The sequence below is a fragment of the Mandrillus leucophaeus genome, unplaced genomic scaffold, assembly GCF_000951045.1.
Source record: "Mandrillus leucophaeus isolate KB7577 unplaced genomic scaffold, Mleu.le_1.0 Scaffold830, whole genome shotgun sequence".
Classification (NCBI taxonomy): domain Eukaryota; kingdom Metazoa; phylum Chordata; class Mammalia; order Primates; family Cercopithecidae; genus Mandrillus; species Mandrillus leucophaeus.
The window spans coordinates 197601-214609 of NW_012109031.1; the positions used below are offsets into that span (position 1 = coordinate 197601).

The following is a 17009-nucleotide window of genomic DNA, read 5'->3' on the forward strand; positions in this document are numbered from 1 at the left end:
GGTCAGGCTGGTCTTGAACTCCTGATCTCAGGTGATCCACCCACCTCGGCCTCCCAAAGTGCTGGGATTACAGGCATGAGCCACCGTGCCCAGCCAATATTGTTGTTTTGGGGACTTCATGAGTGCTGATAGAGATGGGGAGGCTACAGTCTCTTCCAAAGTTCATACGGGATGGGGGTTGGGGAGGGAGGTTAATGAGTCCCTAAGGCCTGGGAATGGTGTTTAAATCAAAAGGAGGAGACCCTCTATTTTGGAGGATTGTAAGGAAGGCCAAGAATTATAAGGATACCTTTCTCATGAAACCATTTCTCAGCATCTCAGTCTACCCCTTTGGCTACTTCCTGCATGAGGGAGTGTTAAACTCACCGCTGCTGGGGAAGGTTCCTCTGGGAAACCTGTGCCTACTCCTACTCCCCACCCCTCCACCAGAAAGCGGCCAGCAGGAGTGTCACTTCTTACTGCAGGAGGAAGACCTTTCACTACACAAGTTCTCCTGGAGCCACCTTCCTCTGATTGTACAAATGGGGCAAGGGTTCTGAGTCTCCCTGGGTTTATGTGACCCGCTAGACAAACCATTCTTCCCCTGCTTACATAACCAGGATGCCATAGGGCAAATGACAAATGGACAGAATCAATCTAATGAGATCGGAGGGACTGTTTTGAAAGCATAGAGCTGGCCGGGCGAGGTGGCTCAAGCCTGTAATCCCAGCACTTTGGGAGGCCGAGGCGGGTGGATCACGAGGTCAGGAGATCGCGACCACCCTGGCTAACACGGTGAAACACCATCTCTACTAAAAATACAAAAAATTAGCCGGGCATAGTGGCAGGCACCTGTAGTCCCAGCTACTCAAGAGGCTGAGGCAGGAGAATGGCGTGAACCAGGAGGCGGAGTTTGCAGTGAGCCGAGAGTGCGCCACTGCACTCCAACCTGGGCGACACAGCGAGACTCCATATAAAAAGAAAAAAAAAACCACACAGAACTGTATACAGATTAGGCTGTTAAAGCCTGCCTTGTAAGAGATGTGAAACACTCTAGAAGCAAAGACACAGCATCAGGACTCAAAACATGTACAGGGGGAAGAAAGCCCATGTTTCTGGCTCCCCTTCTTCCTAATCCCCCCAACTGACTGACAAACCCTCATCTTGGCCAAGGGTATTCCAAAGGAAACCTGAAAATCTAGTTCAGGCCATGTTGGGAAGTGGGGTCGGACATGGCTTATTATACCCTCCTCCCTTAGGGATTCAGGCACAACTGACCAGTATTAACCTTAAAACAGAGATCTTAAGACTGACCAAACAGACTGTTGCAAAAAGGTATCAACATGACAGGTAGCAGGCCCTAAAAGAAATTGAAGTATTTTACCCCAAACTATACTTATTTGACATATTTTGAAATGGCCCTGTAATGCTGTCTCTTGTGGGGAAAATTCCCATTCTATAGAGAATTCTCTTCCCTCTCCAGGTCTTTTCCCTGATCCAGGAGAGAATTGACAGAAGAGTCTGGCACCTTATAGGTCTGATGAGAGCTCTGCAGCCTGCTACCTGGAGGTTTCATGTGCATGATAAACCGTGGTCTCCACAACCCCCATCTTAACCCAGACATTCCTTTCTATTGGTTCGAGGTCTTTAGATAATAACTCTTTCAACCAATTGCCAATCAGAAAATCTTTGAATCCACTTATAACTTGGACGCCCTCCCGCCGCCCACCCACCTCCTGCTTGGAGTTGTCCTACCTTTCCAGTGAAAACAATATGCATCTCACATGTATCGATTGATGTCTCATGTCTCCCTAAAATATATAAAACCAAACTGTAGCCTGACCATGTTGGGCACATGTTCTCAGGATCTACTGGGGCTGTGTCACAGGCCATGGTCACTCATATTTGGCTTAGAATAAATCTCTTCAAATATTTTACAGAGTTTGACTCTTTTTGTCAACACCTTCCCTTGTTTCCAGATCAAAACCTGTGAAAACAAGAGCCAGCTCAGGTGCTTCCAGTAAACAGCAATAAGTCATCACGCCCCCATCTGAAAAAAAGGAGCTTCCCTCTGGGCAAGAGGAGCCCAGGTAGGGAGGGCTACAGAGCACCAGGGCTCTGGGCTCTTTCTAAGCCCAACACCCAGTGGGGCCCTGCCAGGCAAGGGCAAGTGGCAGGCACTGGGCAGCTTGTGTGGACACAGCCCTGGCCTGACCCTAGGGAAGCACATGCTCCCTGCCTTCAGGGTGCTTTTGGGGGACATGGACGCAGGACCCTAGCAATACAGTCACCATTACAGACAGGCCACCGGAGCCAGCTCTGAGCCTTGGACTGGGAGGGAACAGGAACGGAGAGGATGCTGGTGGGATGGGGACACCATCCAGGATGGCTACCCCAGAGGGGAAGTTCTGAAGCAAATTGGCAAGGTGAACAGGGACCAGGGTCCATTCATTCATTTATTCATCCATTTCTTTAACAAACATCTGCAGAACCTACTAAACTCCAAACACTGCTGAGGAACTGAGGACAGAGATGAATAAAATAGAATTCCTCCCTTGGAGAAACTTACAACCCAGAGGAGAGGACGGACATATCTATAAAAAATTACACCCTTAAGTAAGGGCTGCATCCAAATATGTACCAGTCCATGTGTGAGCAGAGAGGAGGGGTGGGCACACTGACCTGGGTCATGGGTGAGGGGTGAAGGGTGTGAGCTTCCAGGCAGACAACAGGGAAGGCTCACCAGGCAGACAGAAAGAGAGAGAGAGAGAGAAGACAGGGGTTGGGGAGAGAGAGAGAGAAATGCCACAAGGACCAGCCCCTTGTCTCACCTGACTGAAGAGGTAGGTGCCCAGGGGAGAGGTAGGTGAGGAGAGAGGAAGTCTAAACTCAGACCAGGAGGGCTGTGAATGCCCAGCTGCGAGGTTTAGGGGCTCCTGGAGGATGTTGGCAGGAAAGGGCATGACCATTCAAACCTGAGAAAGGATGGGCTGGCAGGGGAGGGGGACACAAGGTGCTGAGCCAGGGTGTCTGATGAGGATTAGAGAGACCCAGCAGGGGAGGGAGGGTAGTCTCAGAGGGAGCGGGGCCTCCTTCAGTGCTTGAAATGAGGCCAGGTGCTGATGATGTTGTACAAAGCCTGCCCAGGGGACAGGATGCTGACCACGTCACTGTGGCCCACCAGCAGGTAGTTTGGAGTCAGGTACCCCTCAACCACGGCACACTGGATCAGGTCCTGGGCCGCCTCCAGTGCTGCAGCATTTGGTGGCTTTTCTGCAAAACACATTTTCCCCATCAGTCATTAGGGGTCAAAGTTTCTTGATTAGGGAAGGGACAAGCACCTAGATTCCAGTTTCTTTCTTCCCCCCGCCCCCGCCCCATTCCACAGTCACCATAGCCAACACATTTACATAAATTGTGGCAATCAGGCACAAAAAGAAAACAAGGTCACAGCTTTCTCTGATTCCTCCATGCCAAAGTTTCTTCCAGAAGGTTAAAAAACTGCTCTGAAAGAGAACTGCAGCACAATATACCACTTCTGAGCAGGTATAAAGCAGATACAGCACCACAGAGACGCCTACTGGTTTTCCATAACAGACATTGGTGCTCCCCAAATTGTTGCCATGACTACCAAGAAAGGGGACCCATTTGCCAATTGAGCGATAAAAGCACTGAAGTTTCCAAAAGACTTTTCCCCCCTTGCTCCATGTTTGCCTTGGATATAGAGCGAGGTGGAGCTGGGCATGGGGATGGGTGGATTTGGGGGTAAATGCTCTGTCTGAAAGGGGATCTTGGTGACATCCTGTATTAAGAGTCCACTTTAAAGCTAAACTGTTCCACTCACACTGCCAGACACTACAGGACTGCCTTTCCCGCCATGCTTCCCAGACATGCCGCCTGGTCCCTCAGCCCCCAGCACCCCTCTACCGCATGCTCACCCCTTACCTACGAAGTAGCCGATGAAGGCAATTCCTAGGGCAATATCATTGAATCCATAAGTGTGAGAGCCTTGGACGTGCCATCCAACCCCTTCATACACGCCACCATCCTGGCCCACCAGGAAGCTTAAGTCAGGAAAAGAAAATGAAGACAGTCACTCTGGGAAACAGAATTTAAATACTTCATTCACTCTTTCAACCATTCGTTCATTCTTTCATCCATTCACCAGATATTGACTGGAGATCTCTTATGTGCCAATGTGGACAAGGACAGAAAACAAAACAAAACAAAAAAACACCACAATCCACTTCAACCTGGCCTTTGTTCCCACCACACCACTAAATCTGACCCCTCCAAGGTGAGCAGTGGCTTCCTGGCACTCAGTACAATGGACACTTATTTTACTTCTGGACTACACTGACCCTGTTGACCACTCTCTTAAAATGTTCCCTTCCCTGGGCTTCCACAGTCGCACCCTTCCACAACCACGACTCACTCCACCCTTCCCCTGCTGCTCTCTCAGGCCCCTCTGCCACCCCGCTTCCCTTCCTGAAACATGGTGCTCCTCTGCACTCTGGTCTAGGCCATTCTCTCACTCAACGTATTCACCCTGGAAAATCATTGCCACAGCTTCAAGAACTACCTGTAAAAACAGTGCAAGCAAACTCGCCTTCTTCTAAAATTTCTCCAGCTAGAAAACTGGACAACACTCTGAATGCCTTCTAGCCTCTCACTCAGTCCACCTGGTCACCAATCATGGCTTGTCAATTGTGTCTCCTACACAACTTCTAAATTCCTCCACTTCTTTCTAGACCGACTGCCATGGTCCCACTCCAAGTCACTGGATCACTGCAATAGCTTCCTGCCCAGAGTTTTGCCTCCTTCCAATCCATTCTTAAAGTAGCACCCAGAGTGATTTTTCTAAAATACAAATCCTATCATAGGGCATGACCTCCCAAATAGTCTGCAGCTGCCTTTCAAATAAAGTCAGTCTCTCTGAGTCCGCTATGAGGCCCTCTGCAATGTGGCCCCCACAGGCACTGCCACCCTTACTGCTCACCACTCCACTCTTTCAAATCTATTTGCAATGCTCTGTCTGAATGAACCCTGGGCCCTGGCAAATGCTGTTCCTCCTCACCCAGACACTCTTCCTCCTTCTTTGCCTGAATAAACCCCACTCCTTATCTTTGTCCTAATGAAGATACTCCTCCCTCTAGAGGCTATTCTCAGACCCCAGTCACTCCCTGCAAAGCCTTGATTAGAAGCTCATCCTATACATTATCCTGTTCTGCATCCATCACAGTGCTCAACACTTTGACTTGTTACTTGTTAGCCCTCCTTCTCTCATATCTATCAGTGAAAGTTGTCAGAATCAAAATGGAGTCAGTTGTGTCAAACTCTAACAAAAATAAATAAAGCCAGGAGGTTGAGAACGGTGAACCCTCATGCACACAAGCCTACAATAAGAACTAGCGCAAAGACTCTGAAGGACTCTTATGCACACAAGCCTGTAACAAGAGCTTTTGCCAAAAAACATTCGAAACTGCAGCTTGTTACTAGCCACAAGAACATCTGGTGATGAAGAACACTTGCCCAACACACTGTCTCCACTAACGAACTGGTGTCACCTCCTGCCTCCTGTGATAAGCGCCAATGTTCTCCAGTGTTCCCTTTATTTCAAAACAAATGATGTATACTTTTCCCTTTTGCCTTTAAAAGCTTCCTCTAGCCTGAACCTCTTTGGATATGCCTGTGGTTCCTGTAGCATGCATATCCCAGATTTGCAAATTCCCTGTGCACTCCCAAATAAACTACTTATCTTTATTCTCTTGCTTTTGTTTTTGGTTTTTTTTTTTTTTTTTGAGACAGGGTCTCACTCTGTTGCTCAGGCCGAAGGGCAGTGGCAAAACCATGACTCACTGCAGCCTCAAACTACTAGGCTCAAGCAATCCTCCTGTTTCAGCCTTCCAAGTAGCTGGGACTGACTACAGCTATACATGCCACCACACCCAGCTAATTATTTTATTTTTTTGAAGAAATGGGGGTCTCCTTATGTTGCTCAGGCTGGTCTCAAACTCCTGACCTCAAGCAATCCTTCCGTCTCGGCCTCCTAAAGTGCTGAGATTCTAGGCATGAGCCACCGTGCCTGGCCAAATTCATCATCTTTGGAGAATCTCTTTCTGTGTGTTGTTAGATTGACATATCTTGTCTAGCACCAGGCATACAGTAGCTATCCAATAACTATTGATTAAAAAGCTAGAAAATAATGTGTGAGTGGATGCTTTGTCCTGATTACAGTCCACATCAGGGTTACAGATGACATATCATGAGGCTGGAGCAGAAGGATATTGCAACAGGTTTTGAAAAGTCAAGGAATGGGGATCGAGTCTCTAAAGACTAAGTGAAAGAGGAGAACAAACATTCCCTCAACTTCTGGCATTTTCCATGTGGAATTTCCAGATTTATAGTCAATTTCCTGTTACCTGTACTAAATAATCATAGAAAGCCTTTGGAAAATCCCGCAAAGTGAAGCAAGAGTTCCCTCCTGGCCGGGCGCAGTGGCTCAAGCCTGTAATCCCAGCACTTTGGGAGGCCCAGACGGGTGGATCACGAGGTCAGGAGATCGAGACCATCCTGGCTAAACGGTGAAACCCCGTCTCTACTAAAAAGTACAAAAAACTAGCCGGGCGAGGCGGCGGACTCCTGTACTCCCAGCTACTCGGGAGGCTGAGGCAGGAGAATGGCGTAAACGTGGGAGGCAGAGCTTGCAGTGAGCTGAGATCCGGCCACTGCACTGCGGCCCGGGCAACAGAGCGAGACTCTGTCTCAAAAAAAAAAAAAAAGAGTTCCCTCCTGCTTGCAAAGGCTGCTTTTAAAACAGGAGTTAAAAGGAGAGACAGTAGGCCCAGAACAACACATTTGCAAAAGCACGTCTACCTGAGACTTTGTAGTATTTGTTGTGATTAAGTCACAGATGAATAATTGAAATACATTCTACTATAAAAATTCCAAGACATTTTCCAAATAGCTTCTTCTACCCCATTGGTTTAATGTGTTTCTTTATTACAGACCTGGCATTAAAGGTACCAAAAGAGAATGTTTTGATCTCACCCCCTGTATTCAAACAGATAAAGTATTGTCCCTATTGTAGAGATGAAATAAAAGAGGCCCAGAAAGGTCACAAGTTCCTACACCTATAAAATAAGGTAAGTAACACTGGAAGAATAGCAGGATTCTAATATCAGAGAGAGCAAGTTTGGAGCTGGGCAGACTGAGGTAGTAGTGAGCAAGGCCTTTGTCTCTGACAGGTTAGAAAGGATTGCATTACAAAGGTATAACCCTTCATGGCCTTCCCTGAGGATATCACAGTCTTGCTTTATCACTAGGCTTCTAATTCCTTCTTTTCAGAATCTTCCCAACCACTTGTGGAGATACGTCCAAGCGAGATAACTGACCATTAGCTATGCTCTGAGTGATCCTCAGCCCAGTCTTGCAAAAATAAAATACGATTCCTCATGGAAAGCACCCAGTCCTAAGGAGAGCCTCAGGAAACATCAATTCCCTCCCGCAGCCTTCCTTCCTACAATTCTGAAGAAAAAGAGGCATTGTCTTGGCATTGATCCCACTTACTGATATCCAATGTCACAAAAGTTCCGTGTGTCCATGTGAAAGGACTGTATGTTTCGGACGACAGTCTGGCAGTCTGTGGATACAGTGCAGCTTGTGCCAGCAGTGTGGATGATGATGACGTATTTGGCTGGGAGGTTCATTTTAGGGCAGTGTGTCTCTCTGGCTTCCCAAACAGATCGTTTGATGATGTTGGGGCAAACTGTGGTAAGATGAAAAGTCAAGGGAATAAGAATTTGGTTTTGCCTCCCTGTGAGCGATCGCTCAACTCCAGGTTGAATTATTGCTCAGCCTCTCCTAGGCCTCCAGCACCCATGGGTGCATCCTAATGTAAGATCGGCTGTGGGATCCTGGGGAAGTCCAGATGGAGGGTTTCTGAGTCAGATGGCTGGAGCCAAGGGGCTGAGGCAAAAATCTACAGGCCTGATACCCATAGAAATCAGTGTAGAAGCAGAAGGGAGAGGACTGTGGGTTGTACAGAGGCATGGTCATTGTCTTCAAAAGACCGTGCATTGCAAATACATATGCAAGTATGTGTGCTTCTGTATCAGGGCCACTACATGGAAAGTCAGTGGACTCTCTGAACTGATCACACATATTTGGAAAAAACTTAAAATCTAGAAAGAACTGCACAAATATTAAGGAATTATCATTATTGAAGATAGTGCCTGTCCAAAAGCAAGAAATATTTTATTTAGCGATTCACAATTTTAAAAAGCTAATCCTAAAAATATCATTGTTCCCAAGAAAAGGTCCACACTAGCAGAAGTGCTTATTAATTTGACTGGTTTTAGGTTGCTGCTTATTCGCTTCAAAATAATGCTTTACTATCATTACTCAGCTTTTTGTTATATGCACTCTGATGTCAGCATCATCTGTGAGCATGAGCTTTTCTCCGAGCTGTGGCCATGCTGTGGCCAGGGCAGGTTTTTGCTTTTAGAAAGGTATGTAAGTTTATGTAAGTCTTCATGTCCCCACATAATAGACACAAATGTGTATACATGTTAATCCCACTGCATTCCCACTCTATTTTTTCTCCATAGCCTTTATGCCATCTAACATCATATGTATTTATTTGTTATTTTGTTCATTTTCTGTCTTTTCTCACTGAAGTGCAAGCTTCCTGAAGGTGAAGAGTTTCATCTGTTTTGTTCACAGCTGTATGCTCAGTACTTAGAACAGTGCCTGCTATGCAGTAAATATTTCTTGATTGAGTGGAAATCTGTGTATATATGTCTTTGTTTTAAGAATAAGTCCATGGCTATATCATTCTGATGGGATAGAGAGGAGGCCAGGAAGATGCCCTGTCAGAATTTTCCAGATCTCAAAGTAGGCATGACTTATTCTTGGTCCCAGAATCCCAATGGGGTCTAACAGGAAAAAGCACTCCCAAACATGGCTGGGTGGTGACAAGGAGGAGGGAGACATGTCATGGAGGGTCTTACCTTTCCTGGGCATCACTGGGTGTTGAGGGTCCAGGCAAGTCTCTTCTTTCAGAAGAAGTGGCTGAATATACCTGGGCGAAAGGTGACCCTTCTGGATGGCATAGGAGATCAGACCCTCTGCAGCTGATAAGGCAGCAGGGCTGGGACTGCTGCCTTAAAGAGGAGGACAGGGAGTACAGAAATGTAAGAAACTGCACCTGGACCAGATACCTGAAGGAAGGATGATATGACCACTTGAGCTTGAATAACTGGATTGGAAGAGAGGAAACTGATTCAATTGCCAGAACAGAGGGCCTAAGAGGCAAGAAACTACCTAGATCTCTCAGCAGCCAAGGCTGACAACTTCTTCCAAGAGTCAAGCTAAGACTTTATCCACTCCATCTCTAGGCAGAAGACCTGGAAGGCAGTGAAGGATACATGCAGAGGGAGGCCCACCTGACCAAGTCAGGTGTGTACTAGCACAGGAGAAAAGGCAACCAGAATTTACTCATAGCTCCCCTGATGAGGTATGCAGTAGGCTCTTTATATCTGTTAACTCATAAGTCTCACAGAAAACCTCTGAGAGAAATGCTGTTACCTAGCCCCAGCTGTCAAATGAGGATGCTGGCAGGTGCTGGTTCTGTACGTATTATTTCTCAACTCCATCCCTGTTCTGTGCTTTTCTCTGTTTTTCTAGGGGCTAGAAGCCTGCAAATTATAGCTCCAGGCCGGGCGTGGTGGCTCACGCCTGTAATCCCAGCACTTTGGGAGGCCAAGGCAGGCGGATCACGAGGTTAGGAGATCGAGACCATCCTGGCTAACATGGTGAAACCCCGTCTCTACTAAAAATGCAAAAAATTAGCCGGGCGTGGCGGCGGGTGCCTGTAGTCTCAGCTACTTGGGAGACTGAGGCAGGAGAATGGCATGAACCCGGGAGGCGGAGCTTTCAGTGAGCCAAGATCGCGCCACTGCACTCCAGCCTGGGCGACTGAGCGAGACTCCGTCTCAAAAAAAAAAAAAAAAATTATAGCTCCAGATTTCCTTGACTGCTGCCTTCTGGTCAGTTTCTACCAATGGAAGAAACTAGAAGAAGAGATGAGCCATGCTTCTCTGCCTGTGCAGTCACAGCATCTATGTCAGACAACCTCAGACTTTACAAGTGATGGCAATAACTGTGAGCTCAAGCAATGCCCCTGCTGGCTTCGGCAATATCACAGGAGTACAGACCAGTAAAGAGAGGCAGAGGACAAAAAGTAGGCATGTCACAGAATTCAAAGGAGAAAAGAACTTCACGAGAAGGGCAATCATCAGATAAGGTAAGCATGATGTAGGGTGAAAAGATGAGCGCTGAGCCTTGGGAGTGGAGGAAGAGAGTGTACACAACTCTCCAGCACAGGGTCCACAGGGAGTGACTCTTACCTATCTTACTGCCAAAGAAGGCGATGCCCAGGGAGATGTTGTTGTAGCCCTGGGTGTGCAAGCCTTGGATGTTCCAGCCAACACCTTCATACACCCTGCCATCATCCCCAACCAGGAAGCTGACAAGAAGGAAATAATGGGTTTATTGGCAAATCCCCATAAATGAAAACCTCTCACTGATCCTCAAAAGGAAAAGGAATTCTGGAACCTCATAAATAAGTACTATGTTCCAATAACATAACAATGGGAGGTGCAGGATAACCAGTTTTAGACCTCCAAGAGACATAGGAATATATTTTATTGTTTGTTGTGATTTAGCTTACATGTATTTTCCAGAACCTCACTTTAAAAATACTCATTTTGTTCAAAGTGGAATTTGACTGTGTGACACACAAGGACCTAAGGACATTAGTCCAACACTTTTCAAGAGCTTAAGAATTAATACATCATGTTTTTAAATTAAGGGACCAAGCACTTGAACATTCTCTTAAACAATTATGCCAGATTCAATAGTTCCTTTTGTATTGATGTTTTTCTTCAGATTCCCTTTAGGAATTTCCTTAAGCTTTTCTTTACCATAGAAATTTGTTTAGAATGTTCCTATTTAACATTTATTTTTTAACTCAAATACATTTTTTATTCTACTTCTTTTATTCCTGCCTCTTTATAATTTCTCTCCTCCACTTTCCAATCAGTCTTCAGAACTGATGTTTTCACAACTTTGCCTTGTTCATATTTTAATAGAACGTGAGTTTCCACAGTAAACTGAACACAGAAAGAACACCTCCCTGAGGTCAAGGAAAGACGCTGAATTGAGTCAGACCGACTATCCGCCCTACACCGATGCTGACCTGAGGAATGGGTGTGGAGTCTGGTGTGTCCACCCCTTCCCTGGCTTTGCTGTCAGTACTTTCACAGGTTCCTTGGTCACTCTTACAGCAGCCTGTGGTTAGTCTGGTGTGAACAGTCCCTGACAGCTACTGTCAGCTGCATTGCAAAAACTGGAGATTGTCAGCCGGGCGCGGTGGCTCACGCCTGTAATCCCAGCACTTTGGGAGGCCGAGACGGGCGGATCACGAGGTCAGGAGATCGAGACCACCCTGGCTAACATGGTGAAACCCCGTCTCTACTAAAAATACAAAAATTAGCCGGGCGAGGTGGCGGGCACCTGTAGTCCCAGCCACTCGGGAGGCTGAGGCAGGAGAATGGCGTGAACCTGGGAGGTGGAGCTTGCAGTGAGTGGTGATCGCACCACTGCACTCCAGCCTGGGCAACAGAGCGAGCCTCCATCTCAAAAAAAAAAAAAAACTGGAGATTGTCAAATGGTCACTGCAGAAACCTGACTTAGAGACGCAGTGGCTGAAATAACTTAGGAATACAGTGACCAAACCAGACAACACAGCAGCGACAACAGCAGGATGGTGGAGGTGCTGGTGGCAGGGGCAACAGGTGAGTCGTGGTTGACACGGCACACACGGTGGGCAGACAGGGAAGACCCAGCCATCCCAGGGGTGCTGGGGGCCACAACCAGGGCCTGCGGCTGCTCTTATTTATTTGTGTTTATAAATAAATAAATAAATAAATAAATAGACTTAGGTTTTCCTTTCCAAAATGGATAATTCAGAAATTATTTATGTTTGTCTTTAGAGTTCCATGAGGGACAGCCCCATTCCCACTCTGTCTTTCCCGCTCCTTCTACATGTGTCTCCTCATTCCTGAGGCTAAGGGAGAAAAGGTTCTGGGCTTCCACTGATGATCCCCAGAGCAGATACTCAATGCACAGTGCACAGCTCCTTCATGCCCTCCCTTGTTTCCTCGTGGGGCTCTCTTCCCCACCATTCCCAACGCCCACTCTGCCCTGTGGGGTCACCAGACTCGCTGTCAGAGTGGCCCTTCAGGGTAACGAGTGAGGCACTGCTTCCCAGGTGCGAGTCCCTGTGAGGTGAGGAGGAGCGGGGGCTGCACTGGCAGGCACCCTGACACAGCTCTGGGTACATGCTTCCTCGCTCTGAGCAGAGATTTTAATTCCCCTGAACCATGGCTTTGTCACCCATGAAATAAGGGTAGGAACCCATTTCTCAGAGTAGCTGGGAGGGCCAAATTGGGTGATATTTGTGAAGACCTCTGTAAACTGTAACGTTTCATGAGTTCTAAGGGCTCAGTTAAAACTGCAGTTGTTACATAACCTTCCTTGCTTTTTCACAGGAGCGCCAGAATCGAAAGCCACTTAAATAAGTGGCTTAGAGTCATCCCCCTTACAATCCCCGGAAGATTTGGATTTTGTTTGATTTCCCTTTTACCATTTTTATTCATTACAAAAGCAACATAAATGAAGCCCAGAAAATAAGAGACACAGAGAAGGGGAAGTGGGAAGCACCCCCAGAGGGGTGACTTTGGATGCGGGCCTTGGGGACTTGGCTAGCCTCTTACTTGTATGCCACGTCGCACCAGCCTATGGTGTAGATGGAATGGGACTGCAACCCCCGCAGCATCTGGTTGCAAATGCTCTGCTCCTGGCACTGCATCCCTGGGAGCTGGTCTGTGATGATGTAGGCCACAGGCAGGGTCAACAGGGCCCTGCAGGCCAGTGGTCTTGCCCCCCACTCCTTGCGGGAGACGACAGTGGGAGTATCTGTAGGGAAGACCACAGAATGTCACATGGCAGGCCCTGCCCATCTTCCCCCAACAGGTCGTCCATGTGCCCTGACCTCTCACACTCAGGCCCAGCCTGCCCTGCGCATGGGAGACACCCTGGGGGAACTCTTCACCCCCACAGCCCCCTCCTCTCCACTGTGGCTGAACCACTGCCCAGACACACACAGCACTCAGCCTGGGAAGTCATGCCACCTTGTTCCCAGACAATCTCTCCTTGTCTTTCCCTGAAGGGCAAATCTCATCCCCTACTGCCCCCTGGCCTACATGCTCCCCTCCTTCAGAAAGCACCCCAGCCAACCCCGCTGCCCACCCTGGGGCTCTGAGCTGCCTCCTTAGCCAGGAAGCCTGAGGATGTATTGTCCTCACTGGCGTTGGCCCCAGTCTCAACTGTGTCTCTTGTGTTCCCCTCCCCTAAGAACTGTGAGTCTCTGAAGGAAGCTCTATCAGTCTCCTCAACAAGGGGCTCCAGAGCTTACAGGAGGCTCCATGAACACGGTGTCTGTGCCTCTTTCTTCCGGGCGAACACTCCCTAGTGGCAGGGCTGTGAGATCCCACCCGCGGCTGCAGGCTACCTGAGGGCTCCCTTTCTCCATCCTCATTATAGGAGCCCCAGGAGCACGCTGAGGGACAGTTGAGACACTGTCATGCTGGAGCTGAGAGTGGAGGACATATATTTTCTCTCTGGGTTTTTTCTCCCTCTCTCTCTCTCTGTCTTTTTTTTTTTTTTTTTTTTTTTTTTTTTTTTTTTTGAGATGGAGTCTTGCTCCCTAGTACAGGCTGCAGTGCAGTGGCACAATCTCGGCTCACTGCAGCCTCCACCTCCCAGATTCAAGCAATTCTCTTGCTTCAGCCTCCTTAGTAACTGGAATTACAGGCGCATGCCATCATGGCGGGCTACTTTTTTGTATTTTTAGTAGAGACGGGGTTTCACAGTGTTAGCCAGAATGGTCTCGATCTCCTGACCTCGTGCTCCACCCTCCTCGATCTCCCAAAGTGCTGGGATTATAGGCGTGAGCCGCCACGCCCAGCCTCCTTCTCTCTTTTTTCATCTGGGTTTCTCTTCTTTTTCTCTCCTTAGGCTGAGGAACTCCCCTTTGCCTAAGGACTCAGGATGATCCAAGGGAGTGGTTGGAGATGAACATCTTAGGATTCCTCCCCACCCCATTCACTCTTAGTCCAGACATTATCAAGTCCTGAGAAACATTTCTGACCACTTAAGAAGCCCCAGCCAATCTTCAAACCGCCTCACCATTGGGACCCTTGCGAATGAACTATGAGATCCTGACAAACAGGTCCATAAGCCTCTGGGACAAGCATCTGACTTGGGTCTCATTCCAGGAGAACTGTGGGAAATCCCCTGCAAGAGAGCACTGGTGCATTGGTGCACTCCTTGGAGTGCACGTGGCCAGCAAGCTCAGAGGCTGAGCCAGACATCCCACTCCGCAGTGCATAGCCTCTCCTCCTCCCCAGGTCACCTAAGGCCCTCTAGGGAGCACACAGAGGAGAACCACAGAAGTCTCTGGCCTCAGACTGACTCTGCCTTCCATATCTTCCCAGAGAGGCCTTTTTCCTCCCACCTCCCCCAGCCTCCCTCCATTCCAGGAACACTGCAGTCTCGCCTGCTGCCTTATCTGGGCAGTGCTACCTTTCCTGGTTCACCTGGAGACCTACTAATCAAACCATGGGTACCCAGCAGAGTGTCACATACCAAGATGGTTGTGACATGTTGAGCTAACACACATGTCTTAATCACCTATTGGTGCCAGACAAGGTTCTTGAAACAGAAATATACAGATCATTGTGACTGCCTTCAAAAACTAGACGTTTCAGAGATGCTTTATTGTGGATTAGCCACTGCCAGCCTGTCCTTATCCCCCACTGCTCCCATTCAGTATGAGGGATCCTGGGAGCAGTGGCCAGTGGCAGCAGTGACATTGTCACCAGCCCCACCTCCCACAGACCAGCCCTGTGATTACAAAGCATGTCTAAGGACGCTATCAGAATTGTGACTTAAAACAACTTCATGAGTTAAGCAAAGCAACTATGATCTCTATACAAAAGGGAAACCAAGTCTTAGGGAAGTTAGGTAACTTGTCTAACATAACAGAGGTTTTAAGCGTAGATTTAGATTCCAATCAGAATCTCTAACCCCGAAGCCCGTGTTCATAACAACTGTACTCTGCAGCCTCCCCAAAGTTGTCAGATGAACTTGGGTTAGTCACTGCCACAATGTGACCTGTTTCTCTTCCTACAAGACAAAGTCATCGAGGGTCTCCACCATGGTTCTGGGATTCTGTCTTTCTGTGAAATCAAGAGCAAATACATGACCAGGACACCAAGGCCAAGGTGTGTTAGAGAGACTGCTGAGGACGGGAGCCCACCTCAGCAGGCAGAGGGCCTGAGCTGGGCTGTGAAGGGGATACAGAGGACTGGGGAGGGGGGAAGGCGGAGCCTGGAGAGGACACTTTGCAAATGAAACCCAGAGGACTCTCAGAGTGGAAGAGCAGCCTGCAGGCCAGCACTGACACTTGGCAGGCAGGACAAGGGCAGGGCAGGAACCAGGAGACAGGGATGAGAACCACACACAACTCCCCATCTTGCTTGGGCAAGTTAATTTCCCCATCAGGGCCTCAGCTTCTCCATTCATACAATGAAAGACTGAACTGTGTGTTCCCTGACCTGTGAGTTTCTCCAGCACTAACTCCAGGTAATCCCATTAAATTTGCTGTCTGAGTAGCAGAGGACAGAAAGAAAGCTATATTACATTATTCCTTCAGAAAGGGGACTGCGTATGTAAGACAAACTGAAAAACATGTCATATTTAAGAATCACCAAGCTCACTTTCCTTTTAATTCAACAGCATTTGTTTATTGAACATTGCTATGTGTCTACTCTTATGTATAAAATGATAAGAAATCTTCTTAATCTAGAGAAAGGGCATTGCTACTCTTGGGGAATTTGCTTTTATTTACAAATGTAGACCCAAGTGCTGGGTTTAACTATGATTGGTATAATAATGATGGTGATAAAAATTAAATCATAGCTACAAATTACCCAGCACTTACTACTTGTGCTTAATGGCGCACACTTGTGAACTAATTTAATCCTCAAAAACAACCCTAAGAAATGAGCAATATTATCCTTTTATCATGGGAACAAATACGATTCAAAGAAATTGAATAACTTGTTGAAGACCATAACAAAGGGCAGGCAAGGATTTGAACAAAAATCGTAAACTCTAGAACAGGGCTCCAAATTGCAAATCTACACTATCCACTAGCAAAGGGAAAGCACTTGGATGGGTTTCTGTTATTAAACTTGAGAACGGTTTTCTCTTGCTCATCAAAAGCACTTCTGATACAAGTAAAGAAAACTTACCCCAAGCCTGGAGACCCAGAATGGAGAAGGCAAGAAGCCACGGCAGCATCCGCATGTGGTCCCAGGACTCTGACCAGGAGAGTGTGAACGGCGGCCCTGGAAGAAAGGCTAACAGCTAACACAACCATGCTAACTCTGCAAGTGGAGCACCCACCTACTATGTGGCAACCACTGTCTGCCTCCCCTACCATCCTGTGGCTTCCTGAAGGCCAGCACCTGGCTCAGGCTTCTCAGGACCCCTTGAATACATCAGGTGCCCAATAAATGTGAGGACACTAATGCCTATGTCTAGCCACCCCACTCCCCATCCACCTCCTGTTGCCCTGGGCAACTCCTGGTTCCTCATAGAAGCCCAGTGCCTGATCTTAGGCCTTTCAGGGTAGAAAATAACCATTTCTAAAATCCTCAAGGGAGCTGTTATGAAAAAATCCTGTGTATGTATTTTCATATCTAGTGGTGCAATTTCGTATTTAATCCCATTATTATAGGTAAGAACATTGAGGCTCAGATGGAGTGAACTACAAGCAGAAGCAGGCTTGGCTTTGTCCCCTGCACCATTTGAGAGTCTCAGGTACGTAAAGTCATTCA

General features: G+C 47.6%; 1 protein-coding gene across 2 annotated transcripts in view; it reads right to left on the reverse strand.

Annotated features, from left to right (window-relative positions):
• Window positions 1-2979: 2979 nt before the first annotated feature.
• PGLYRP3 (peptidoglycan recognition protein 3) overlaps window positions 2980-17009 on the reverse strand; it is a 15538-nt gene continuing 1508 nt past the window's right edge. The window contains exons 1-7 of one of the 2 annotated variants that reach the window (XM_011968163.1): window positions 16422-16523; window positions 12819-13020; window positions 10389-10507; window positions 8991-9143; window positions 7549-7747; window positions 3925-4043; window positions 2980-3252 (exon numbers count right to left, since the gene is read on the reverse strand). In XM_011968163.1, the coding sequence (XP_011823553.1) occupies window positions 3074-3252; window positions 3925-4043; window positions 7549-7747; window positions 8991-9143; window positions 10389-10507; window positions 12819-13020; window positions 16422-16476 (1026 nt within the window). In that variant the 5' untranslated portion in view covers window positions 16477-16523 and the 3' untranslated portion in view covers window positions 2980-3073. Of the gene's footprint in view, window positions 3253-3924; window positions 4044-7548; window positions 7748-8990; window positions 9144-10388; window positions 10508-12818; window positions 13021-16421; window positions 16524-17009 lie in introns of those variants that run through there. The other variant, XM_011968162.1, reaches the window with a different exon arrangement.